The following is a 27,921-nucleotide window of genomic DNA, read 5'->3' on the forward strand; positions in this document are numbered from 1 at the left end:
CCGGTCAGGCGCAGCCCGCGGGCGGCGGCGCTCCGGGCTGGGCTCGGCGTCCCGAGCTGCGAACCTTTGTCACGAACGGGCGGGGGGCGGGGGGCGAGGAAAGGCGCTCGAGCCACGGACCCGGCCGCCCCGCCGCGTCACCCTCCCGAGTCCAGCCTCGGCCCGGCCCGCAGCCCCCGAGCCGCAGCGGCCCCGGCCGCGGGAGACCCCGGCCGCTGCCTCGGAGGTCGCGCGCGCCTCCCGCTCCCGTTCCCGCGCCGCACCCACCGGTGCCCGGGCGGCGAGGAGGATGAGGGGAGTGAGTTGGTAACAGCATCCCCATGGCAACAGTGACGTCCATTTACCCTGGATCTAATTGGAGGAAACCCCGTGGCCGAAGCCGCAGCCTGACGGTCAACCGAACTTGCCCAAGCCGACCCACCCTCCTAGCCTCCGCTTCCCTCCCGCCCCGCCCCTGGCGCCCCCTTCCGCGCGCTCGGCGCTCATTGGCTAGAGGCGAGGCGGGAGGCGGGACTCCCGGGGGCGGCTCCGCGTGCCATTGGGCAGCGGTCCGCCGCTCGGCTCCGGGGTGGGCTGCTACGGGAGGGTCCTCGACGAAAGCCCGAAGCACATCAAAGTGGTGGGACTCGCGTCGCGGCCGCCGAGACTGCAAGGTGAGTGAGTGCCCGCGGCGGCCGCAGGGGTCGGGTGGCGGGCGCGCGGGCCCGGCGGGCGGGCGGGCGGGCGGAGGCGGCGGGGGGGGGAGGCGCGGCCCGCCGAGGTGGCCGGCCACCGGTCCCGCGCGCCTCACAGGGCCGGCTCCCGGCGGGAAGCAGCGGACCTCGCGGCCGCTTCCATCTTGGGCCGGCCGAGCGGGGGGTGACGGCCGCGGCGCGTTCCCGACCCGGGCCCCGGCTTCCGCCTCCCGGGTGGCGGCCCCGCGCCTCCCGGGCGCCCGGCGCGGACGGGCGGGGAGACGGGCGCGGGCCGCGTGTGCGGGGAGACAAAGCGGGCGGCGGGCCGCATTGTCTGACGCGCTCCCCTCCTCCTTTTTGTCCTCGCCGGCGCCGCCCCGCCCCGCCCCGCCCCGCGCAGCTCTCGAGGCGGACTCCTGCGATCCGGGTCGCCGCTCGCCCTCGCCCGCCCGTCCGTCCGTCCGCCCGCGGTTCCCCTCGCCATGGAGAAGACCGAGTTGATCCAGAAGGCCAAGCTGGCCGAGCAGGCCGAGCGCTACGACGACATGGCCACCTGCATGAAAGCCGTGACCGAGCAGGGCGCCGAGCTGTCCAACGAGGAGCGCAACCTGCTCTCGGTGGCCTACAAGAACGTGGTCGGGGGCCGCCGGTCCGCCTGGAGGGTCATCTCCAGCATCGAGCAGAAGACCGACACCTCCGACAAGAAGTTGCAGCTGATCAAGGACTATCGGGAGAAAGTGGAGTCGGAGCTGAGGTCCATCTGCACCACCGTCCTGGTGAGTCCCGCGCCGGCCTGGGCGGGCGGGCGGGCGGGAGGGAGCGGGAGCTGGGTGGCCTATTGTGTGACGCCCTTTTCCTGGACAGTTCCGGGGAGGGTTTGCCGAAGGGAGCTCTGCCGGCCTTCCTGGGTATGGTGCTCAGAAAGCTGCTTTCCTCAAGGATGAGGAAACCTCTTCCCAGACCCTGACCGGGTTGCGAAAACTTGGAAGCATTTAAGTAGGTTGGCACAAGATTGAAATTCACCACCTTGGGGTGGGAGATTGGTGGTCAAAGAGATCTGTGATTCCTGTAAATGTATTTAATCAATTCACGGCCTTCCCGCAGATAAGAGAAGCAGCCAGGGTCCTTTTGCTTTTTTAAAGTAGTGTTGAGGTTTGAACTCAGGGCCTCATTCACACTCCCACCTGGCTATTTTTTTGCTCAAGGCTGGCACACTACCATTTAAGACACATCTCCTATCTATCCATCCATCCTGCTTAGAAAAGTCTCCTGGGCATGCCTGCTCTGACCCATGATTCTAAGATCTCAGCTGAGTAGCTAGGAATACAGGCCAGAGGCAACAGTGCCCTGCTTGGGGACTTTTTTTTTTTGATAAGAGCTTCTGCAGTAGGTTTCCTCCCAAACCTGGTAATGGAAAATCTCAACAGATAAGTGTCTGTGGAGCTTTCTTTTTCCCTGTTAAGACTGGAAGGGGGAGGATAGAGAAGAGGGGAGATGTGAATGTGAAAAGGACACAGCCCCATCTAAAGAACAGAATGTCCTGGTCATTTTCAGGATTTAATAACATTCCCTTGCCTATTACATTGCTACCTTTGGACCCGAATGAATTGTGCTGAAGTGGGTTTCTTTCTGGAGTGGAGTAGGCAAGAATAAGCTTTCCAGGGTTTGAGCTGCACACTTTTAGCTTGGGTGACTGGCTGTTGGGTGGAGTAGGTGGCTACTGTGATTCACCCTTCTTAGAGAGAATGTTTTTAGGTTTGTCATTGAAAAGATCTTTGGATCAATAAAATTAAGTTAAAAATGTTTGCATAGTGTGATCATAATATCCTGGAGGATTACTAAGTGTTTCCGAACTACAAAGAGATGTATGGAGATGCGTACTTACGTACAAACATCAGATACCTGATGATTTGTCTTGCTTTGTACCCCACTTTCTAAAGGCCTATGATTTTTGTCATGTTTTAATCCACATTGCATTTTAGATGTGTTTTAAAATACACAAGTGCCAAACTGGTGATTTTTTTTTTTTCAAAAGGGGATAGAAAATTTCCTCTTCCTCCCAACTTTCCTGGTAGAACCAGGAATGTATTTTTCCCTCTTGGAAAAAACTTTTTTAAAAATTGTACTGTTTTCTAATACTGTACATTTAGGAGATCTGAACGAAATGACAGCTAACAGAAAAACCATAGCCAAAGAGCAAAAAAGCAAAGCTGATACTGTGTGGTAAAGTGGATGGAGAAAACTTCATGGAGATTACTTTTGCTTTATGAAGGGGAGACTTTGTTACATTCTTAGGTTCCAGTCCCTGCTTGGCAAAGAGGATAAGACACTTTCAAAAGCTCCTTTATTTGAATTGCTCATTTGTCAGTGGAAAATGATTGTAGACATTAGTAGCATCTAATGGTTATTTATCTGTTGATTTATCCCTTGTCAAGGGAAAATGTGTAAGAATTCCATATGCTGAAAATGTTTTCTAAATGTGTGTTCGTTTTTGAGGATTCAGCGTATTGGAACTGCCTTACTGTACTTTGTGGTTTGTTAGATACCCTGAACAGTTCAAGTTAACTGAGCTAAGGGAGTATTCGTTTTATTTTGTGGCTCTTATACATTTTTATAGCGGCAGAAGTGGTGGAGAGTTGCTTCTCTGGTAGGTGGTTTGAATGAGAGACACCCCCGCCCCCAGGCATATTAGGATAGATAACCAGTTTTAATAAGAAAGGACTCTTGAAATCAGGACAGCCTTTTTTATTTTAATACCAAGAAGAGTTTTGAGACACCAGTGCATAAATTAAATTTTTATTAGTGCAGTGGCTTATGGGACTGGTTTTGGCTTGAGGGTCAGCCTATAAAAACTATCCTGGGAAAGTACATCTTCAGGTTGGCAATGACATTTGTGAGCTTGGTCTGTGGTGAAAGTCTCTCTGCGAAGCAGTGTACGTGAACAAAGCTGAGAACCATTGCTTTTGCTCTCCAGTAATTTTATAATTTATAGTGCATATGAAGTATGCAGTCATAACTTATGCAAGATAATTCCCATAAGATGATTATGAACAAACTACTATGTAGTTTGAATGAAACAGCCCAAGGAAGACTTCATAGAGATAGATCATGGCTTTGTGGTGAGCCTTGAGAGAAGGGCTGGGGGTCCCCCAGTATTCCAGGCCTAAGGAGTATTCAGGATAGGACTTGTTCACAAAAGCCTGTCACTGTGGCTGGAGCAGAGTCTTTAGGGTGATGGCAGAGAAAAGGCTGCAGAGGAAAGGGGGAATCATAATTTATAGAGGAGGGAGGTTTTCCTCATTTGGTTGGTAGGAGATGGTCAATCAAGATACTTTGAATGGAAGATACTTTGATGGTTGCATCTATAAAATTCTAACCACTCTGTAATCTGAACTACAGACAAGAAAGTGATAGGCTAGTATAAACAAGAGTCTGATTAGCAGATATCAATTAAATTTTGTGCTGCTGGGATGGAATGTAGAGTCTTGCTCATACTAGGTAAGTGTTCTACCATTGAGCTACATTTGAAGCTCTAAATGCCCTTTCCCTCTGGCAGATTAATAATCTTGAAAATAAGGAAAAATGAAAGTTTCTGAAAATACACACTAAAATGGGGTTTTCTTCTTTTCTTTGGAAGATAGGAGGAAGAATTTGGTATGGAGGAAGTAGGTAAGACTGATTTGGTTATAGAACACTAGTCTGCCAAAACTTTTTAAAAATATAAAATAGTCTCTCTTCTTTCTCTTTCATGGGATACTTTGGAGTTATGATTATTTTGTCCCTTTATTCAAAATGTATGAGATGATGACCCTTTAGATAATTGTTGTTGAGAAATTGTGGAATCAAACAAAAAAGACCCTAAAATATGCTGTAAGTTGGGTGGCTGGTAGTGTGTGCCTATAATCCTAGCTGCTCAAGAGGCTGAAATCTGAGGATCATGGTTTGAAGACAGCCCAGACAGCAAAGTCTGTGAGACTTGCCTCTGTTACCAAAAAAGCCGGAAGTGGAGCTAAGGCAATAGAGCATTAGCCTTGAGTATAAGAAACTTCAGGACAAGTTCCTGGGGCCTCAGTTCAAGCCCCAGGACACACACCAAAAGAAAAACAAAAAGTACTATAAAGAACAGAGGGAAGCCGGGCACTGGAGGCTCATGCCTATAATCCTAGTTACTTCAGGAGGTTGAGATCTGAGGATCGTGATTCAAAGTCAGCCGCAAGCATAGGAAAGCCTGGGAGACTCTTGATCTCCAATTAACCACCAGAAAATTAGACATGGTGCTGTGGTTCAAAGTGGTAGCTTCAATCCTTGTGACTGACCGAAAAAAAAGCAGAAGGAATTAAGAACACTAAAATGAGACTGGGAATATGGCCTAGTAGCAAGAGTGCTCGTCTCATATACATGAAGCCCTGGGTTTGATTCCTCAGCATCACATATATAGAAAAAGCCAGAAGTAGTGCTATTGGCTCTAGTGGTAGAGTGCTAGCCTTGACCAAAAGGAAGCCAGGGACAATGTTCAGATCCTGAGTTCAAACCCCAGGACTGGCAGAAACAAAACAGAAACACTAAAATGGCTGAAGCCAAACTCATACTTGAAATCTGAGAGAAGTTATAGGTTTTACCAAGTTGTGTATTTCTCAGTGTCATTTATATAACCAGAGGACTCTTCAATTCTAGTACTTAGGGGCTACCCGAAGTTTAAAAGGTCCTATCCATTACTTCTGCCTTGAATTACAGATCCAAGTATCTATTAGCAAAAGATACATGAAATGTTAAACATTTTATCACTCCTTCATTGGTGGCTTTACTGAGTGTTGGGAAGAGAAGAGCAGATAAATAGCATATGTCAAATGCTTGGGAAGCATTCACAACTTGAATTTGGAAGTAAGGGCCAATCAGGAAATCAGAATGGGTGTCTGTAAAGCCCCTCTGGGACTTGGGAACACAATCTGTCATTTACAAAGTCTGTGACCTTGAAGTAAGAAATAGTCTCGGTATGTACAAGATAACTAACTTCTGTCAATAAATACTGTTTTATTTTCTTGTAGACTAACTTTAGTAGACTGATTTCAGGAAGCTGCTTCAAGTATAGTGTACAAAGTTTCAAAATTAAAGTCTGTGTTACAATTTCATAAAATTAAGACTCATTCAGAGCTAAGTGCCCAGATAGGTGCCTTTAATCTCAACAACTGAGACTAAGACAGGACTGAGAATTTGAAGTCAGCTTGAGATCCATAGTGAGTCCTGTTTTAAAAAAACAAAAGTAGCGATCACTTAAGCTGTCATGGTGACATGTACTGGTAATCATAGCATTTGGGAGGCTGAAAAAGGAGGAACTCCAGTTTGAAGCCATCCTGGGCTATATAGTGAATGTCAAAAGAGGGGAAAATGAATTCCTTAATATAGTACTTAGTGAATCTCTGAAAGTTTCTATGGTTGTAAATTGAAAAAACTATGTAAATTTTTTAGTAATATGTTTAATTTTAATTAAGCATTCTGAGTTAAGATTAACTGGAGTAGCTTGATAGGTTCCTTTTTATTTTTTTTGCCAGTCCTGGGGCTTGAACTCAGGGCCTGAGCACTGTCTCTGAGCTTCTTTTGCTCAGGGCTAGCACTGTGCCATTTAAGCCACGATGCCACCTCCAGCCTTTTCTGTTTATGTGGTACTGAGGAATCAAATTCAGGGTTTCATGATAGTCAGTTAAATCTCACTGTGATTTTAATGGCATAATGGAAAAGTATGGGCACTGGAATTGGTCACTTTTTGAGTTGTTTCTATTGTAAAGTTGGGGAAACAAGCATAAGGAAGTAAATAACTTGGTTGGGATCACAAAGCTGGATTTGAACCCATGTTATAAGATGTGATGAAATGAAAAAGTTATGTGATGTGATGAGTGAATGAAATGATGAATGAAACCATGAAATGCATGGTTGCTGCCTTAGGACCAGAACATGACTCTCTGTTTTGGAGTATTTGTGGTCTTAGGAGCCAAATTTTTTTTAATAGTTTCTGTTTTGCTTCTTAAGAGTGAAATAGAGTGCTGGGGTTTAATACTCAGCAGTCCACTTGCCTAGCGTCCAAGTGGCCAGATTCAGGAAGGCAGGGAAAATGGAAGGGAGAAAGGAAAAAATAAGATTATATCAGTATTTCTCAACTAGGAGATTTCTTCCCACTTTCCATCCCCTGGGGAACTTTTGACAACATCAGGAGACTTGGTTGTCAAGGCTCAGAAGTGGGAGGAATGTTGGGTATGTATTGTTATTATCTCTTCTGGGCAGAGGCCTGGAATGCTACTATACATTATGTAATACACAGTACCACTGACCACTCGCCCCCAAAATTACCCAGTGGGTAATACTAAAATTGAGAAGCCTTGATGTAAAATGAGCTTGTTAATTTGTACTGAATTACATGATGCCATGTCTTTTGGGTTATTAACATGTTGGCATCTTGCCTGCCCTCTTTGTCTAGACTTGATACTTTTTTCCCTTGTCACCATTTTGTGTTTACTAGCTAACTTTAGATCATCTTACTGAAATTTACTTAGTGGATCCTGTATTTTCAAAGTGCCAGTTCATGATTGCTTCTGAAGCCTTATGATTTGCTCCGGGCCATTCTAGCCCAAAAGCTCTTGAGGCATCATCCCAACCAGTAAAAAGCTAGGCATAGTGCATGCATCTGTCATTCTAGCAACATGGAGGAATGAATGAAGTTCAGGCTGGCTGGCTTGGGTAGAAATTGAGAGTCTACTTGAAGAGTAAAGCAAAAAGGCCTGAGGTCATGGCCTAAGTTGTAGAGTTCCTACCTAGCAAGCATAAGGCCCTGAGTTCAAACCCCAGTACCAAAAGTTGCACATAGACAAAAGACTAACTGTATTAGCAAGGTACAGTGAAAACTGATCTGCAGATATTCCTTCCTCCTGCCTAACTGCCACTAATACCTTGATATATGGAGGCTTTTAACACCATACTGAGTGTTTATTCATCATACAAGTTTGAAGCAGTTCTTCCCTATTACAAACAATAGTGAGAAAGATTTCCCTATTGTGTGCTTTATGCCAGGATATACTTAATAAGGATTTTTAAAAATAGTACCACAGTGAACTTTACTATCTTCTTAACTATCTTTTTTATTGTTATTATAAAGGTGATGTTCAGAGGAGTTATACTTACACAAGTAAAGTAATGAGTACATTTCTTCTTGGACAGTGTCACCCTTTCCCTCACTATCTCTCAGCTTACTAAGTTCTTACAAGTGAAATAAAAGTTTGTGTCCCACTCTGCCCTCCAGGAAGCCCTCTGAAAAGATGACAGTGCAGTTACACTGTCAACAAAGTGATAACAAAATATCTTTGGGGAGGAGGTTGTTACTAATTCTTGAGCTTACTTGGCTGGCTGGCTCTCCCAGTACACTACTACTTGAGCCATGCTACCAGCCATGCCTTTTACTTTGGAGACTTTTCTCTATGGGCTGACTTTAAACCTTGATCCTGTGAATTTTAGCTTCTGGAGTAACCAGGATTATAGACATGAGCTATAGGCACCCAGCTAAAAATATGTTATTTTTAAAAAATATTTTACCCCAGTGACTTTCTGGATATCAAAAGGATGTAGAGCTACATCATAACAAAATGTGAAGGAAAGAAAACTTTATTTTACTCACTGCTACTTTAATTTCTTAATTCATAAGTAAATCAGTGATGAGTGTTTCTTGAGAGCATTGTGTACCTGTTGAGTATTACAAGGCAAATGATCAGTGTCTAACCCTTTACAATAATGGGAGGGAATACACGGAATTAGTGTAGTTGCAGCTAGGTTAGTGGGAAACATTCCCCCCGGCCCCCCAAACATACATATGCAGGGTCTCCTTACACAGCCTATCATTCGAAGTCCACCCGCCTCCACCTCCTGGGATCACAACCTGTGTCACCAGGCTTGGCTTAATGGATAGACATGGGTGGGTGTGAAAGGTGAATGGTACTGGGGCTTGAACTCAAGGTCTACTAATGCTTAACTTTTTTTGCTCAAAACTGGTGCTCTACCACTTGAGCCACACCTCTACTTTCCAGCTTTCTGCTGGCTAATTGGAAAAAGAATCTCAAGGATTGCCTGGGCTGTCAAGCTCAGTCCCTCAGATCTCAGCCTCCTGAGTAGCTAGGATTACATTTTCTATGCTAGTCTCCTCCTATTATGTTTAACTTTTTCTATAATTAAAAAAAAAAAAGGTGGCCCCCCCCCTTCAGAAATTCCACTCTTGGGTGGAATAGAAAAATGAACATGGAGGTGTAGAAAAAGGCCTGGAATAAGAATGTGCATAGGAGATTTAGGAGCAGAAAACTGAAACCTCCATGAATAGGCAAAGATGAATAAATTCTGCTCTATTGAAAAATGAAATATTACTCTGCCAAAAAAAAAGGAATTGGTGACTGAAATAGTGACTTTCAAAAACATGCTAGATGAAAGAAACTATGAAAAAAGTTTTAGTATGTGAAATTCTAAAACCAAAAATTTGATGGGAAAAAAGATGAGAAGAACAGTGATTTCTGGGAAGACAAGAATGAATTGACCAGGAAAGGGCAAGAGGAAACTTCTGGGGTGGTTGTGTAATGCTTTTGGATGTTTTGTGTGTATGCTGGGAGTAGACTTGACCTCGGGGTCTTGTAAGAATGCTTGCTTAGCTTTTTTGCCAAGTGCTTTTTTTTAAAACTATGTTTTCTTATTGTCAAAGTGATGTACAGAGAGGTTACAGTTTCATACATTAGGCCTTGGATACATTTCTTGTACTGTTTGTTACCTCCTCCCTCATTCTCCCCTCTCCTTTTCCCTCTCCCCCCATGAGTTGTTCAGTTGGTTTACACCAAATGGCTTTGCAAGTATTGCTTTTGGAGTCGTTTGTCTTTTTATCTTTTGTCTCTCAATTTTGATATTCCCTTTCACTTTTCTAGTTCTAATACCATAAGTATATACAGTTTCCAATGTACTCAGATAAGATACAGTGATAGTGTAGGTACAACCACAGGAAGGGGATACAAGAGGATCATCAACAATAGAAGCTAAGGTTTCACATGGCATGTTGAAAGTAATTACACCAGTGATATAATAGCCAGGTGCTTTTTCACTCTACCACCAGAGCCACACCTCTCACTTAGGGGGATAACGTTCTCTGTTATGGGCTGCACAGTTACGTGCATTGGTTTGAGTTACACAGGTACATGCATTTACCAAAACTCAGCAGTTAGACACTAGGCATGGTGGTGCACACTTGTAATCTCCGCTACTTGGGAGATGAAGATCAGAAGGATCATGGTTCAAAGCCAGCCCCCCCCAAACAAAACAAAACAAAAAACACCTCCATCTCAACTACAAGTTTGTGTCATTGTCCCCACCTGTGGTCCCTGCTACCGAAGGAGGCATAGGTAGGAGGATCTCTATATTATAAGACCCTTGGTCATATGTACATAGCTATTGAGCTATTGTGATCCTCTGCTAGGACTATCCTAGATATATTAATTATTACAAATGAGGGAAACCATGGGACCTGTATTTCTTTGAGCCTTGCTTACTTACGTCACTTAATAAAAAAATTTTTCCCCCAGTGTTTCCATTTCCTTAACAAATGGGGTGATGTCATTCTTTCTGATGAAAGCATAGAATTCCATTGTGTATATATACCACATTTTCTTGATCCATTCATCTATTGAGGGGCATCTGGGTTGGTTCCATATCTTAGATACGGTAAATAATGCTGTAATGAACATAGTTGTGCTGGTAGCTTTAGTGTGGCCTTGTTTGTGATAATTTGGGTAAATGCCCAAGAGTGGAATTGCTGTGTCATAGGGGAGCTCTATGTTTAGCCTTTTGAGGACTCTCCATACTGCTTTCCAGAATTGTTGAACAAGTTTACATTCCCACCAACAACAGTGTAGTAGGGTTCCCTTTGGCCCCGTCCCTGCCAGCATCTGTTGTTATTTGTTTTTTTGATAATGGCCATTCTAACTGGGGTGAAGTAGAATCTCAATGTAGTTTTGCTTTGCATTTCTTTTATGGCCAGAGATGTTGAATATTTCTTCATGTGTCTATTGGCTATTCTTATTTCCTTTCCAGGGAAGTCTCTTTTTAATTCTTTAGCCCACTTACTAGTGGGGTGATTGTTTCTTTGAGGATTTATTATTGGGGGTTTAATTTTTTTAGCTCTAGGTATATTTTTGATTTGAGGCCCTTGGAAAGCTGTTGTATACCTAGTAAAGATCTTCTCCCAATCTGGGCTTTCTATTTATCTTGCTAGTTATGTCTTTTTCCATGCAGAAGCTGCAGTTTTAATGGAATCCCGTCTATCCAGCCTTTCAATGGCTATGTACATATGACCATATAAAATGATGCTAATTGAAATGAACTCCAAGATAGGGAACCGAGGACAAAGGGTGAGCCAGTGCAACAGCAGTATTCACAAGATACTAAGTTGGAAATAAACTTTACAACTTGAGGGGAAGGGGGAAGTGGGAGGAAACAAGGGAGAGGATAACACTTTGACAAGAAATGTACCCCTTAACTTACTATGTAACTGTAATCCCTCTGTATTTCACCTTTACAATAAAGAAAAGACACTTGGAATCTGTGGGTACTTGATTCCGAGGAGACTGCCACTGAGGAAAACCCACAGTTCTTCAAATGTATGGAGTCCAGTGTTACACTGTAGGTGCCATCCGTGCCCACTCATCTCAGTGGTGCTTTCAATACATCATAACACTGGGAAGACCTCTCCACCTTACACTTCATCTTGCAGAGCTGAAACTATCCCCATTAATCTCCGGCAACCACCGTACTTTTTTGTCTCTGAATTTGCTTCTTAGCTGGTTTGAGTGGAATCCTACAGTAGTTTTCTTTTTTTATGTCTGGCATGTAGCATGATGCTTATCCATGTTGTAGCATAGTTTTTGCTGTTGAATAATGCACCACACTTGTGTTTCTATTGATTTATATTGTGACTGCCTCCACCTTTTGATTAATGATAATGCTCCTATGGGTATTAGTGTAAAAGTTTCTTGGGTGTATACCTGGGTTATGTGGAAGTTTAGCCATTTGAGGATCTGGCAAATGTTTTCCTATGTGATTGTACCATGTTACATTCCTACTAGCACTCCAAAGTCTGATTCTTGTATGTTTATTCAACAAGCCTAGTGGGTGTGAAGTGCTTTATCCTTGCACCTTTGGTTTGTATTTCACAGATGACTAATGGGTGTTGAACATATTTTCATATGTGTTACTGACTATTTCAGTATTTTCTTTGGAGAAGTTCTTGCTCAAATTCTTTGTTTTTTTTTTTTTTTTGGTCAGTTGTGGCTTGAACTCTGGACTTGGGTGTTGTCCCTGAGCTTTTCAGCTCAAGGCTAGCTCTGTACCATTTGAGCCACAGCACCACTTCTGGTTTTCTGGTGGATAATTGGAGATAGGAGTCTCATGGACTTCCTGCCTAGGCTGGCTTTGAACTGTGATCCTCAGATCTCCTGAGTAGCTAGGATTACAGGCATGAGCTACTGGCACCCGACTCTTTGCTCATTTTTAAGTTGTATTATGTTTCTTTTTGTTTCAGACAGGGCTTTACTATCTAAAGCTTATAGCTCAGGTTGTCCTGTAACTCAGGATTCTCTTGCCTCAGTCTTTCATGCTGGGATTATAGATATGTGCCACCATGCCTGGTAATTGTTTTTCTATTATTAGGTTGTGGTAATTCTTTGGGTATTAGACCCTTAACAGATACATTTTCTCCCATCTCTCCAATTGCCTTATTTTCTTGATAGTATCTTGAGAGGCAGAAAAAAATGTTAGTTTTGATAAAGTCTGATTTTTAAAAATTCTTTGGTGGCTTATTTGTGCTTTATGTGTAATTCAAGGTCATGGAGATTTATCTAGATGTGTGATTTCTTCTGAATTTTGCCATCGCTTTAGCTCTTATATTTATGTCTTTGATCCTTTTTTTCTTTTTGTGGTGGTGTTGTGGTTTGATTTCAGGGCATCATGCTTTTGCTAGGCAGTCACTCTCCTATTGAGCTATGCCTCCAGCTAGTTCTTTTATTCATTTAGGTTATCTTAGGTGAGGAAGAGGTCCTAATTCATTGCTATGCTTGTGGATGTCCAGTTGTTAAACGGTAACATTGTTAAAAGATCAATTCATATGTCTTTAACCTGAAATTCTCATGCTTATGAAAAAAATAATGGTAGTTGGGGAAACTTGTGATGTCTCCCTATATTAGCCACTGTTTTGGTCACTATAACAAAATACATGGGAGGGACCAGCTTCATGGAAGGAAAGGTTTGTTTTGGTCATGGTTTCAGAGGTTTCAGTCCATGGTCACTTGGGGCCATTGTTCCAGGGCCATAGTGAGCACAGCCTTATGGCAAGAGCACATGGTCAAATGGCAAAGAACAAGATGTGTATCTTTGGGCCCTTGCTGGCAGGTCCATCCCCAGTGACCTGCTCCTTCTGACTAGACCTGACCACCTACTAGTCAGTCCATTCAGCCATTGTAATGCCCCAAGTCACGAGATGACCTCCAAGAAGACCACCGAGAGCCAGACATGCAAAATCAAGGCTTTATTCAGGCAACCTCTGGAACAGAATTTAGGAACCTGCATTCTGTGGTTGTTACAACTTACAGCTTATTCATACTTTCAGTTCAGTTACCTCCCACTGACAGTGCTGTATGCAGTTGTGAATAGCTACAACATGTTTTTATGTGTAAGGAAACTGGGGCATATTAATAGACTCAGTTCCACAGCTAGTCTAGTGAGCTGTAGAACCACTTTTTCTAGAATAGTGCTCTTACTGTTCCCCCTGCCTTCTATTGTAGTGCCTTCCTTTACAGCTCCCATTCTTCTAAGATGGTTTCTGTTAATTCTGAATTTTCTTATGTGGAAATGGGGAAGAATCTAGGCTTTAGCATAAACGCTCTTCCACCTCTTGTACATAACTGTTACCATGTCAGACAAGAGAACAGGTCCTGAGACCTAGCCTATTTCTTCAGCTTTCTTTCTTGTTCCTCTGTGCTCCCAATAGGTGAAACCACATAGTTCTCTTCTGTCTTGTCTACTTTCTGTCCTTTGTGCTAATTCTCTCCCTGCAGTAAGAATAAATTTTGTATTATTTTCACCATCTGGTAATGAGAATATAGTGGTAGTTCTATGTTGTCTGGAGTATACTAATGTTCTTGGTTCTTCTTGTGTCTGTCCCTAAAATAAATCAACTCTACACAATGTAAGTCAGTATTGGGTAAGATAAAAGTACTTCTACTGGTAAGCACTACTTTTGATTTCCAAGGTGTTTTTTTTTTTTTTTAATGCTGAACCTAATAGAGCAGCTGAAGATAATCAAGAACTTAGGTAAAGTTTAGCTTCAAATGCAGAGTAATTTGCTAATCATAAGCTCTTAAAACTCCCATTGACTGTGTTCCTCCCTTTGTGTGTAACAGCCAATGGTTTTATGTAATAAAGTATAGTGTAAGAGATTGTATATGATGTAGCTGTATACCTGTAGGTGGAAAATTAGACTGCATATTGAGATAGACTTGTGATATAGTACATGTTACACCTTTCTTGTAGCTTATTATGATTGGTTATAGACTTAAAGAAGGGCAAACACATGAAAATACACTAGTATCCTTGTTTAAGATGTTTTCTCTTATTTATCTTTTTTTCTTTTTGCCATTCCTGGAGCTTGAACCCAGGGCCCGAGCACTATCCCTGGCTTCTTTTTGCTCAAGGCTAGCACTCTACCACTTGAGCCAAAGCACAACTTCTGGCTTTTTCTGTTCATGTGGTGCTGAGGAACTGAACCCAGGGCTTCATGCATACAAGGCGAGCACTCTAGGCCATATTCCCAGCCCACCATGGATTTCTTTACTGCTACAGTTCTTCTTATACATATCTTTACTTTATTTCCTCTTTTTAAAAAAAACATCATAGTTATACTCTTTAATGTATCTTCACCCCCCTTCCTGTTAAGTCTTTCCTGCTGAAGTCCTAACAACTGGGTGTTTGAGCTAGAAGATGACATGAACCAGTGTATCTTCCCTGTCTGTCTGCCTGCCCGCCTGCCCCCTTCCTTCCCTTCCATCCTTTTCCTCTCCCTTCCCTTTTAGTAGCTGATTGGGTTGTTTTATTTTGTTTGTTGGCTGGGAGGAGGATGCACTGTGCTCACAAGGGCTGTTCCATTCCCTGTAAAGTGCCGCTGTTCTGAGTCATATAGTGATTTGCAATGCTTAGTGTTAAGTTTGCCTGTGTCATAGGATAGTGACTAGGAGAAAGCTAGAGAATATTTGGGGCAGGGAAATAAGTTTTTTTTTTTTTTTTAGTAGAATGCCTTGGATCTTCTTTACATACTTTACCTTTGCCTGTTTGTCTTCTGAGCTTTAGTATCCATCTTTACATTCCTTTCCCCACAAAAGTAGTCACTTAAGTCAATAGATTTGTGTTGTAATGTTTACTTAGGATCTGAAGAATATATTCTCTAACATTATAACTTATATTAATAATAATTAGTCACTATGATAACTCATTAATAATAATTAGTTGTGATAATAGTTTTAACAAGTGAGGTTTAGTGTGCACAGATTCTGATTTTAGTTGCCTTTCTCCCACAGATGTATGTTTACATGATTGAGTGTTCCAGAGCTGCATGAATTTTAATCAATGTAAATTGAAGCTATGAAGTACCAATAACACCTCTTCCGGGATTTGTTGCTTTCAAATTAGGATAGGTTAGGTATTGGGGTTTAGAGTTTAAAAAGAGGGTGAATGATTTTGCAGTAGATTGTAACTAATAGGAAGGTGGCATAAAGAATCTCAGTGAAAACTTGATCAATGGGGTATAGAGGATTCAGGGAAAAAGCAGGCTCTCTGGAGGTATGGATACCAGTGGGAAGGAGTTGGGCTAAGGAGGGTGAATGGGGACTGATGTTGTTTGCCTACATGAAACTGCTTGAAGATTGTTTTATGGACGGAAGAGCAGGACAAGGGAAAATGGTAGACGGGATGGGATTGATTGGGGTATGGTCTATTTTTATGTGAAAATGTCATAATAGTGAAATCCTTCTTGTAGAATTAATGTCTGCAAATAAATGAATACCCTGTAAGGGTTGGTGTCATCCAGTGCTTTTCAGCCGTATTGGTCTAACACAGAATAACCATATTTGTGTGGTACACTGAGGAAATTGGGGTTCTTACCCTGTTTAACTGTGATAATTGAGGGATCATCTTTACCACTTAAATTAGAAGTTCTAGGTTAGGGTCATTTATAGAGAATCTGAGTGCTAATCTTATGTTGTACCAGATCTTTGGCAGTTTTGACTGGGAATTGACATGCCCAGAATGCAATTTAATGCTACTTAGCAGCAGCTACAAATAGACTGGAGAAGGAAAAACCCTAAAACCTGGTAGGTCAATTAGCTTATTGGATTAGTAGAGGTGAAATTATAATGGCCAACTTGAGCAGTAGAAGCAGGCATAAGGGCTAGGGGTATAGCTCATTTTGCGCATTGAATGCACAAGGCCCAGAGCATGGTTCCCAGTTCCCCAGAGGAAATGAGGCTGAAAAGACAGACAGACACACACACACACACACAAAATCAAGATTTATTTATTATTTTTGCAAGTCCTGGGGCTTGAACTCAGGGCCTGAGCACTGTCTCTGGCTTCTTTTTTGCTCAAGGCTAGCACTCTGCCAATTGAGCCACAGTGCCACTTCTGGCCTTTTCTGTATATGTGGTGCTGAGGAATTCTACCCAGGGCTTCATGTATACAAGGCAAGCACTCTTGCCACTAGGCCATATTCCCAGCCTAAGATTTTTTTTTTTTAAAGAAATGATCTTGAGCAGGGTGCCAGTGGCTCACACCTGTCATCCTAGCTACTCAGGAGGCTGAGATCTGAGGATCATGGTTCAAAGCCAGCCAGGCCGAAAAGTCTGTGAGACTCTTATCTCCTATTAACCACCAGAAAACCTGAAGTGGCACTGTGGCTCAAGTGGTAGAGGACTATCCTTGAGCTGAAGAGCTCAGGGACAGTACCCAGGCCCAGAGTTCAAGCCCTACGAACACAAACACACACACACACACACACACACACACACACACGATCTTGACAGTAGGGAGTTTCTTAGTAACTGTAGCATAATAATAATTGTATCTTTCACAGTGTTTGATGGCCATCATGTACGCAGTAGGCTTGAACTCAGGAGCGTCCAGGTGCTCTGCTTGAGCCCCATCTCTGCTTTTCTAACCCTTTGGTAATTAATTGGGGGTAGAAGCCTTATAGGCTTTATTGCCCAGGCTGGCTTTGAACTGAGATCCTCAGATCTCAGCCTCCTGAATAGCTAGGATGACAGGTGTGAGCCACTGGCACCCTGCTCAAGATCATTTCTTAAAAAAAAAAAAAATCTTGGGCTGGGAATATGGCCTAGTGGCAAGAGTGCTTGCCTTGTATACATGAAGCCCTGGGTTCGATTCCTCAGCACCACATATACAGAAAAGGCCAGAAGTGGCACTGTGGCTCAATTGGCAGAGTGCTAGCCTTGAGCAAAAAAGAAGCCAGAGACAGTGCTCAGGCCCTGAGTTCAACATGAGCTACTGGTGTCTGAGTGATCTTGCCTGTTTTTTCTTTCCTGACTGTTTTCTTACAGACTCATCCATATTTGATTTTAATTTACACAGTCAGATTGTAGTCAAGCCTGTATTCTTGCTATACATATAGATACTCACACACTATACATACATAAACTCGTAAAGGAGATACATGTTCCCACAGTACAGTCTTGGCTTCCTAGAGAAACTTACGTTCTGGGGCTTGAGGTAACTATTTTACGTATGGGAGACAGTAAGAGTGAAACCAGAGGAAATTTTAGAATGACACCGGCTTTCTGACTAGGACAATGAATGCTTTTCTTAAGTTGGAAAATTAAGTAGGGGAAGAGAAAAGGTAATAGAATGTGTAGGAAGACAACTTTAATTTTTAAAAGGTGAGAGTTTCTTTTTATCCTTTAGCTGTACTGGGTTTTGTGCTTAGGATCTTGTGGTTGCTAGGTAAGCACTCTTTTACTTGATTCATGCCCTCAGCCCTTTTTGCGTTAGTTATTATTTGAATAGGGTCTCAATTTTGGCTTAGGCAAACCTGGACTGTGATCTTCCTGTGCGTTCTTCCCTTGTAGCTCTGATGACAAGCGTATAGCACCAGCTTTTCACTGGTTGCACTCTTCCTGGGCTGATTCCAAATTGTGATTATCCTGATCTCAGCTTTCTGAGTAGCTGGGATTAAAGGTGTGAACGGTAAGTGAGTAAAGTTAAAAAGTCCCAAAGGCCCATCCAGGTATCATTCAACTAATGAGACACTCTTTACAGATAAAAAAGATCTTTGACATTATATATAACGATGCGGGTTGGGTGCCAAATAGTGATTTTACACTACTTGGAAGTAGGAAGGGGCAGTTCTTGTCTTGTAAATGAGGAAAACAAGATGCACAATTATGAAAGTAAATTGCCCAGTTAGGTAAGAAACTGATTTTGGAGTTACTATCATGTTGGTTAGTTTAAATCATGTGCTTGCATAGCTCAAATAGATGCATATCTTGACATTCCCTTAAAATGTTCTGTGGGCTATTGAAGCATTTGAAGATACTTGTTTATTTTAATTGGACAAATTATCATAGCTTAGTTGTCAGATTCTAGAAAGCATAGCTTTGAAAGCAGATACTTGTGCTAAGAGAAAAGAACTCCTCTTAAGAACTTAGCCATTGGGCTGGGGATATAGCCTAGTGGCAAGAGTGCCTGCCTCGGATACACGAGGCCCTAGGTTTGATTCCCCATCACCACATATACAGAAAACGGCCAGAAGCGGCGCTGTGGCTCAAGTGGCAGAGTGCTAGCCTTGAGCGGGAAGAAGCCAGGGACGGTGCTCTGGCCCTGAGTCCAAGGCCCAGGACTGGCCAAAAAAAAAAAAAAAAAGAACTTAGCCATTAAAAAGAAAAACGAGGGGCCTGGAAAGTGGTTTACCAGTAGAGTGCTAGCCTAGCATGCATGAAGCCCTGGGTTCCATTCCTCAGCACCATATAACTAGAAAAAGCCAGAAATGGTGCTATGGCTCGCGAGGTAGAGTGCAAGCCTTGAGCAAAAAGAAGCCAGGGACAGTGCTCAGGACTGGGTTAAAAAATAAAAGAGAGAGAGAATCGATAAGGACTAACCAGCCCTCTGGGGTTGGAGGCATGGCCCTGTTGGTAGAGTGTTAGCTAGTAAGTGAAAGTTGGAGTCCCTGTGTCAGACCAAGAAAAAAAGTTAGCTGTTCTAAAAGAGAGTTGAGAAACACTTCATAGTGCTTCTTCGATAGCCAATCCAACTCTTTGCCCAGAAGGATGAAACTACCTTTTACAAAGGTGAACTGTTGCAGTCTGCATATGGTAATAATTCTATTAACCCAGTTTTGGGAGAATAGAAACTTCTTAGAGGATGGCTAGGAAAAATTTTGGTTTCTTGATCTTTCTGATGCTCCAGTTGGTAATGTGTCTTTATTCTGTGACCCTTTCCTTCCTACTCTAAAAAAATTGTTTATCTTGGATGTGAATTTCTGTCTGTCTGAAAATGTCTTTATTTTTATTTATCCTTTAATTGATTCTGAGATTCTAGACGACTGTTATTTTTCTCAGCCCTTTGAAGATCCTTGATTGTTTTTTGGTTCTTCCTTTATAGTAACTTGTCATTTCTCTAGTTTAAAGAATTTGCCTTTGGCATTTTGTAATTTTCACCAAGACAGTCTAGGTATCAGTTTATTTTTGTCATGAAGTTTAGTATGTTTTTCCAGTCTGAAGGTAATTATTATTGGGAGAGTCTCAGACATTACTTGTAAGTAACATCTTTTCCTCCTCATTGTATTTTTTTTTCATGGAATTCATATTGGATATTGTCTTAGATTTCTTCTTTGTGTATGTCTTAACAGTTTCTCTTGCGTTCTCTCTCTCTTTTTTTTTTTTTTGTTTCTGGGGTTTAAGATCAGGGCCTAGGTGTTGTCCCTGAGCTTTTTCGCTCAGGGCTAGCATTCTACTACTTTAGTCATTTTTTTTTGGATGTTAATTGGAGCTAAGAGTCTCATGGCGGGGTACCACTGGCTCATGCCTGTATCTACTAAGGAGACTGAGATCTGAGGATCATGGTTCAAAGCCAGCAGGAAAGTCAGAAAACTGGAAATGGTGCTGTGGCCCAAGTGGTAGCATTGAGCTGAAGAGCTCAGGAATAGCACCCACGCCCAGAATTCAAGCCCCAAGACTGACCAAAAAAAAAAAAAAAAAAAAAAAGGAGGAGGGAGGGAGGGTCTTATGGACTTTCCTGCCCAGGCAGGCTTTGAAATGTGATCCTCGGATTCCAGCCTCCCTAGGTAGGGAGCATTACAGGTGTGAGCCACCAGTGCCTATTCTTGTCTTCATTAAAAAAAATAAAATATAATTATTTACTTTACAATAGTGGGGATTGAACTCCGGGCCGGGCCTCTTGCTTGCTAGGCAGGTTCTGTGCCACTTGAGCCACGTCTCCAATCCGTTTTCCCCCATTGGTTATTTTTGAGGTAAGGTCTTGATTATTGATGCCTTAAGCGGCTTGGGCTCTGATCTTCCTCCTTGTGTTCCCCTGCGTTACTGGGGACGGTAGATGTATGCCCAGCCACTGTGCTTCCTCCGTAGCTGGGTTGATGGACATGCATCACCACCCTCAACGATTGAAATGGAATCTCTTCAACGTTAATGCTCAGGCTGCCCTTGAACCACTATGCCCAGCAGTTTTTTAATTTTGTTTTTCATTCTGTGTTCTCAAAATGCATTTGCTGAGTTGGGCACCAGTGGCACACGCCTGTAATCCTAGCTACTCAGGAAGCTGAGATCTAGAGGATTGTGGTTTGAGGCCAGTCCAGGAAGAAAAGCTTGTGAGGCTCCATTTCTAAAATGAGAAAAAGAAACAGGGCTAGGGGAATGGCTTGAGTGGTTAAAAATTTCAGCCTAACAAACTTGAGACCCTAAGTTCAAACTCCAGTCATGCTCCCATCCTCCACCCATGTATCATCCTTTCTTTGTTTCACTTTGTCTTTGTCTCTGATCTTAAAGTTGCTTTTGTTTTTTTTTCTGAGTATTGTCCTCCTCTCCTCCCTTCCACTTCCCCTTCCAATCTACCTTTTCTTAATTATTATATTTTGTTTTTTTTCTCTTTTCCCTTTTCTTCCCCCCCCCTCCATTTTCTTTTCTCCTTCCCTTTCCTTTCTGATTATTTTAATTAGGGAAAAGTAAAGCTTTTGCAAAAATAGATTAAATGGAATAATATATACCCACTACATAGTCACAGTGACCTTTTTTTAAAAAGGTATATGCATCATCTTTAGGTCTCTTTCCCCCCAAAAAACAAAAAAGAATATTTTGAAGTATAATGTTAATAAAATCTATAGGGGGTAATCATGTATTTCCCTAAGTAGGATACCTCTAAGATAAGAGATAGCATAATAATCATACTGGGACAGAAGTCCCCCACAGAGGCAGTATGGGATCCGACTTGGATATCCTAATATTTATAGTTAAGTGTACTTCCTGGGGACTTCTTGAGGGGTGGCAGGGATCTTACCTTAGGTCTTGTTTGTGTTCCCTGTATTCACATACCTGGCACTTAGCAAGTGATCAGTAAATATTTGTTGAATGAATGGCATAGTGAAAGGACAGGATCTTTAACAATGGACAAAATGTTTGGTACAATTGAACTTTGCTGTTAGAAACTGTGGGCCATTCCTTTTCAGGTTTGATGGGGAAGCTTAGTGGCAACAAGCTGACCTGACTTACTGTACTGGTTAGTGGTTTGGATACGTGGCAAACAGATGTTTGCTATTAGAAGTTCTTGTTTGTAATGAGATAGCTTTAATAGTGCTTGTTTTCATTTCTTTCAGGAATTGTTGGATAAGTATTTAATAGCCAATGCAACTAATCCAGAGAGTAAGGTCTTCTATCTGAAAATGAAGGGAGATTATTTCCGGTACCTTGCTGAAGTTGCATGTGGGGATGATCGAAAACGTAAGTACATCTGACTTAGTGAGTAAAGTTAAAATACATAACAAGGAATGGGGATGTTAGGCAAGTATTTGTCACTGTGGTAGTATATGGAAAGAAAGAACTTGAAGGATTTAGTTTTGTTTCTGAGGTTTCAGTCTACACTGACTGGCTGCATTTCTGTGGGCTTGAGACAAGGCAAAACACAGGGCAGAGAAGTCATTAGTTAAAAAATAGACCTAATGTTTATTTTTTAAAATATTGGATTATCATGAAACAAGGGAAAAGGTACTTGAATTGCCTGTTTTTTGATTGTGGAAAAAGTCAAAAGAGCATTTATTAATAGCAGACTTAGTTTATGGAGTATTGCTGTAGTTCAGTAGAATATAAATTCTAACACATTTCGTGCTTGTGCTTATAATCAAGTTCTAAGTAAAGAAGTACCACTTCACCCCTCGTTTTTTTCCTAGTAAGTTTATTGTTTATTTTCTCATCCCAACACTGTACTCCTCCAAATAATAGCTGTGACCTCTGGGATACTCCCTGTGTATGAGACAGGTTTTCCATCCTGAATGAGTCTATACTTGAAAATATAAAGGGATAATGTGTTTTTTTGCTGTAACAAAATCTGTGTACTAAATTTACTTCTTTCATTGCCATCAAGCAGTGACCTGAAAATATTGGCACAAAGCTGAGCATGAAAACATCACAAGTCAAAAGAATGTTTTCTAGGGATTGAGACATAGCCCTTGGCTTTAATCTAACCTAACTCTTCTGCCTCCTGGCTGTTGACACTTAGAAGTCCTCCTCTAGTTCTACATACATTTCTGTAGTGAGAATGTGAGCGTGGGCTCATTGATAGCCTGTGAGCTGAGACCCAATTATCACCACGCTACCCCAGTGCTTCCTCATATGTCAGACCCCGGGATCTCTTTCTGACAGGAGTTACCCTGTTGTGACCATGATTCGATGATAGTGTGTGTGCCCATACGCAGGGAAGGAACACACACAGTCTGGACATCAAGGGGATGGGATAGCTTTATTTGTGTTACATTAGTGTCCAAAGAGATACAAATGGCCTCATAGAGAAAATTGGGGTATGATCAGATTATGTTGGTAATGCTTCCTAAGCATTTTTTGTGAGGGGAGGAAACCACATTTTTATTATGCCAGTAATCGAGCTCTTGACAGAGTAGAGCAGATGTGTGGGGTTTTTGTTGTTTTGTTGGTTGGCACTTTTTTTGTGTGCTGCTGGTCTGGGGCTTGAACTCAGTACCTGACTGCTGTGCCTAAGTTTTTTTGCTCAAGGATAGTGCTCTACCGTTTGAGCCACTTTTCCACTTCTGGCTTTTTTGGTCATTAATTGGAGATGATTCTCACAGACTTTCCTGCCTGGTCTGGCTTTGAACTGCTATCCTTAGGTCTCAGCCTCCTGAGTTGCTAGGATTATAGGCGTGGGCCACTGGCACTTGACATTGTTTTGGTTTTTTGGTGCAAGTACTTGGGTTGTCAGCCTGAGCTGGCTTTGAACCTCAATCCTCAGATCTTACCCTCCTCACCCTCCTGAGTAGCTAGGATTCTAGACAGGAGCCGCCAGCTCCAGGCTTGTCAGAACATTCACATTGTACATCTGAATACCAGGATAAATATTGTTTCTACAAATAGTCACGAAAGTCCAGAGATTTGGGTAGTGTGGTGGTCTTTTGTACAGTGTTTTTACTATTTAGGGAAGGAGTATTCCTGTGAAAACTATTTTTTTTTTTTTTTTTTTTGGCCAGTCCTGGGCTTTGGACTCAGGGCCTGAGCACTGTCCCTGGCTTCTTTTTGCTCGAGGCTAGCACTCTACCACTTGAGCCACAGCCCCACTTCCAGCTTTTTTTTGTTGTTGTTTATGTGGCACTGGGGAATTGAACCCAGGGCTTCATGTATACGAGGTAAGCATTCTTGCCACTAGTCCATATTCCCAGCCCCTCAAAACTATTTTTAATTGTTGCATTTTCATGTAGTAGAATTAAGATAGGCTAGAAGGAAGTAGTTTTAGCCCCCGTTTTGTCCCAGAGGTGGGAAAATTTGATATACTAACTTGTGTATTTGTTAAGCTAATTTATAAGCAGGCGGCAGCATTATAAAATGGCCTATAAATACTCAGTACTACCGTGATACTGTAGGTTTGAGAGAAAGCTATGGAGAAACACCTGGTTCTCCCAAGAGCTTAATAAGCATGTTGAGTTGTGAATGTGCTACTGTGTTCTGGATGTGTTGAGTATCATGCCTTCACATGTTTTCCCCCTCACAGAAACGATAGACAATTCTCAAGGAGCTTACCAAGAGGCTTTTGACATAAGCAAGAAAGAGATGCAACCCACACATCCAATCCGCCTGGGGCTTGCTCTAAACTTTTCTGTATTTTACTATGAGATTCTTAATAATCCAGAGCTTGCCTGCACACTGGCAAAAACGGTAAGATGAGTGTTCAAGTAATACCTGTTAGCCTAAGGCTGTTTGAGGGATCAAGTTTTTTTTTTTTAATATCTAGGTGTTTGTTTTTATATATGTAACTTTTTTCATTACCACCATGCCACTTAAACCCCAGGCCCTTTCAATGATGTATTCTTCCCATAATTATAAGGAGTAATATCTGACTAAAGAACATATAAAAGCAGAATAGTCGAAGAAGTATGAATAACTTTATAAAGGAATGAAACATAAAAGATTGTAAAGTAATGCATTCTAGATTTGATCATTAGAAATCTGAATTCCTCCAAGTGTCTCGGGACAGTATAGAAGGGCTTCTGCACATAACTAACTCCTAGTTCCTATTGCAAATGAATTTAAGCATTGCTACTGTACTGTGTGTCCTGTGAAAGAAACAGGCTTGCTTGCTTAAGTACATGAAGTTCCAAGTCATTCTCTTAAGTTCTTTAAACTAGAAATCTGAAGGGATGATTCTGTTTGGTTTGTTGTTGACTCACAGTACAACCTGAGATGAGTGGTTTATGATTGTACACTAATCAGTTTTTGTCAATGTGAATGTTTACCATGGTATTAATATTTATCAGGCTTTTGACGAGGCCATTGCAGAACTTGATACACTGAATGAAGATTCATACAAAGATAGCACCCTCATCATGCAGTTGCTTAGAGACAACTTAACAGTAAGTTGTTCATTCTTAATTTTATCTCCTTTCAAGAACAAAAGTAGTTGTATCTAGGGCTCCCTAGCTTCTGGGGGCAGTTACATAAGTTACTTTCCTAGGAAAAAAGTGTGTGTGTGTGCGTGTGTGCGTGCATGTGTGTGTGCATCTAAAATTTGGAGACAAGTTTTCACAATGAGTAGGCATTTCATTAGGCCTCTCTGAGAAATTCAGTATTCATCACATTACTACTTCATTGAGTTGAAGGTGTCGATAAATTATATTAATATAGAGTTTCCATTATCTTGGTTTTTTTATTCTTTGTATAGTTTTGCTATAGCAGATTGGGCACTATGTTTCAATGCTTTTCTAAAATCACACGAAATTCCTCTTCTAATCAAAGTTTATGTCATGGATTTTGCATATTTGACCAAGCATTCAGTAGAGAGTAAACCCATATCAGATTTATTCTGCCTCTGCTTAACTGAAGCCTCTGTTTTGTCTTCTTTGTTTCTCTACTTTGATAGGTAGCTGATAAAAGACATGTATCAGCTTTCTGTCATTATGACAGAACACCTGAGATGAACCAATTTACAAGGAATAAACATATATTCTGACTCAGTTTCGGACGTTTTGGTCCATGGTAGCTTGATGCTGTTGATTTGTATGTATGATCAGGAAGCCCTTTATCTCCTGGAAATCAGGAAGCAAAAAGAGGACTGGGGTTTCAACATCCTGCGCCCTTCAGGGCGCTCCCCCTGTGATGTAATTTCCTTTAGCTAAACCCCATTTCCTAAAGGTTCCACTGCCTTGGGTAGGGAGCCCGGTCTTTTGTGGGACATTTCAGACAAAAACCATGGCAAGAAATCATTAGGTAAAGATACAGGGTGGCTTTAGTAGGTTCAGGTATACTTGATAAGGTACTCTGTTAAACTTCCCAGAAAATTAATGAAGAGATTCCATGTTGTAATATAAATGTAGTTCTACTAGCCCTCAAATATGGTTCTTTATCTTTTACTAGATAGGATTAATGTGTGTTTGTATACGTATGTGTGTGTGTGTGTGAGAATACATATATGTATGTGGTTCTAAGATGTATCCTGACAGTAACTTAAAGATTATAGAAGATTCTAGTTTTTCTGAAATTTCCAGTAGTAACTGGATATTAGGCTGTTAAAATCCAGTTTGGGTTATAGTCAGTATTACTGATTACTTAGCATTGACAGATTACTATTTCACTTCCTTTTTACATCCTAAAACTAGAGAGCCTTGGAGACGTATATGTTGTAGCATTGTACCCAATTCAAGAACCCTTTTTGGGGCTGGGAATGTGGCTTAGTGGTAGAGTGCTTGCCTAGCATGCATAAAGTCCTGGGTTCGATTCCTCAGCACCACATAAACAGAAAAGGCCCGAAGTGGCACTGTGGCTCAAGTGGTAGAGTGCTAGTCTTGAGCAAAAAGGAAGCCAGGGACAGTGCTTGGGCCCTGAGTTCAAGCTCCAGGACTGGCAAAAAAAAAAAAAGAAAAGAAAAAAAAGTCCTTTCTGTAGTTTTCCTTACCCACCTGTTTAATTCTTATAACAACATGGGCTGGCTGGGAATATGGCCTAGTGGTAAGAGTGCTTGCCTCCTATACATGAAGCCCTGAGTTCGATTCCCCAGCACCACATATATAGAAAACAGCCAGAAATGGTGCTGTGGCTCAAGTGGCAGAGTGCTAGTCTTGAGCAAAAAGAAGCTAGGGACAGTGCTCAGGCCCTGAGTTCAAGGCCCAGGACTGGCCCAAAAAAACCCAACACAAAATGACTCTTGGTTCTTTTTCTATTAATCCTTTTGAATACTTGGAAAGTTACCATACCCGTAGCTTTCCCTTCCATATAAATAGTTTTTGGTTACTAGTCTCATAAAATATTGAAGTACTAATAACGGAAAGAACATTAAATTATTAGAATGTCTTTTTGCTTATTCTGATTTTGGTTTTATCATTAAGGATCAAACCCAGAGCCTTGCATGTGCTGGGCAAGTGCTTTGCCTCTGAGCTATATATACCCAGTGTAGCTCTTAAAAAAGAACAAAATACAACAAAACAACAAACACCTACTTTTTAGAAGAGTATACTGAAAATGAACATGAAGAGAGACAGACAGAACATAGGGCTTGATGTATCTATCAGTGGTCTGGTCTGGAAGTAGTAACAATATAATTCTTTATTTTCAGTTATGGACATCAGACAGTGCAGGAGAAGAATGTGATGCGGCAGAAGGGGCTGAGAACTAAGCACAAACAGGGTCTCATCCTTCTCTTCAAGAAAGCTTTTTACACATCTCCATTCCTTATTCCACTTGGATTTCCTATAGCAAAGAAAACCCGTTCATCTGTATGGAATCAACTGTTCATAGTCTTTTCACACTGCAGCTTTGGGAAAACTCCACTCCTTGATTAGTGTTTGTCTTGGCCTTCCTTGTGTGCAGTTACTGCTGTAGAAAAGTATTAATAGCTTCATTTCATATACACATAAGTAACTTCCAGACACTTATGTAGAGGACTAAAAATGTACTCGGTATTTAAGTAATCTGAACCAGTTCTTCAAGTGACTGTGTTTTGTATTACTGTGAAGACACGAAAATGTAGTGAATTACAGCTTGAAGCGTGTTCTACATAATTTCCTTATTTCTACATTCCCTCCCTTACTCTTCTTTGGGGTTTCCTTTCAGAAAGCAACTTTTCCATGCTCTTACTGTATTCCTTTTTAGGAGGAATCCAGATGTATTAGATTGAATGGGAAAGCACTTGATGTTTCTGGGTGAGGGGATTCCAAATTGAAATACCTCCTTTTTCACTTCTTAATGGAGGTCATGTATGTGACAACAGGGAGTTTCCTATTCATTCTTCATTTGCTGCTGTTTAAGTTGACAACTTCCCTTCCCAATAAAAATTCACTTACACCTCCTGCCTTCGTAGTTCTGGTATTCACTTCACTATCTAATAGAAGTAGCATGTTGCTGCCAGAATACAAGCATTGCTTTTGGCAAATTAAAGTGCATGTCATTTCTTAATACACTAGAAA

The 27,921-nt window shown here is 41.8% G+C and overlaps 1 protein-coding gene across 1 annotated transcript; it reads left to right on the top strand.

The window, feature by feature from the left end:
* The first annotated feature begins 525 nt into the window (after positions 1–525).
* Positions 526–27,804, top strand: Ywhaq (tyrosine 3-monooxygenase/tryptophan 5-monooxygenase activation protein theta). Its single transcript, XM_048353432.1, has 6 exons — positions 526–653; positions 1,075–1,450; positions 21,622–21,745; positions 24,018–24,181; positions 24,781–24,876; positions 27,072–27,804. Exons 2-6 carry the CDS (start codon positions 1,157–1,159, stop codon positions 27,129–27,131), a joined length of 738 nt encoding a protein of 245 aa, XP_048209389.1. The 5' UTR covers positions 526–653; positions 1,075–1,156; the 3' UTR covers positions 27,132–27,804.
* The last annotated feature ends 117 nt before the right edge of the window (positions 27,805–27,921 follow it).

Source organism: Perognathus longimembris, chromosome 8 (assembly GCF_023159225.1).
Source record: "Perognathus longimembris pacificus isolate PPM17 chromosome 8, ASM2315922v1, whole genome shotgun sequence".
NCBI classification, from domain to species: domain Eukaryota; kingdom Metazoa; phylum Chordata; class Mammalia; order Rodentia; family Heteromyidae; genus Perognathus; species Perognathus longimembris.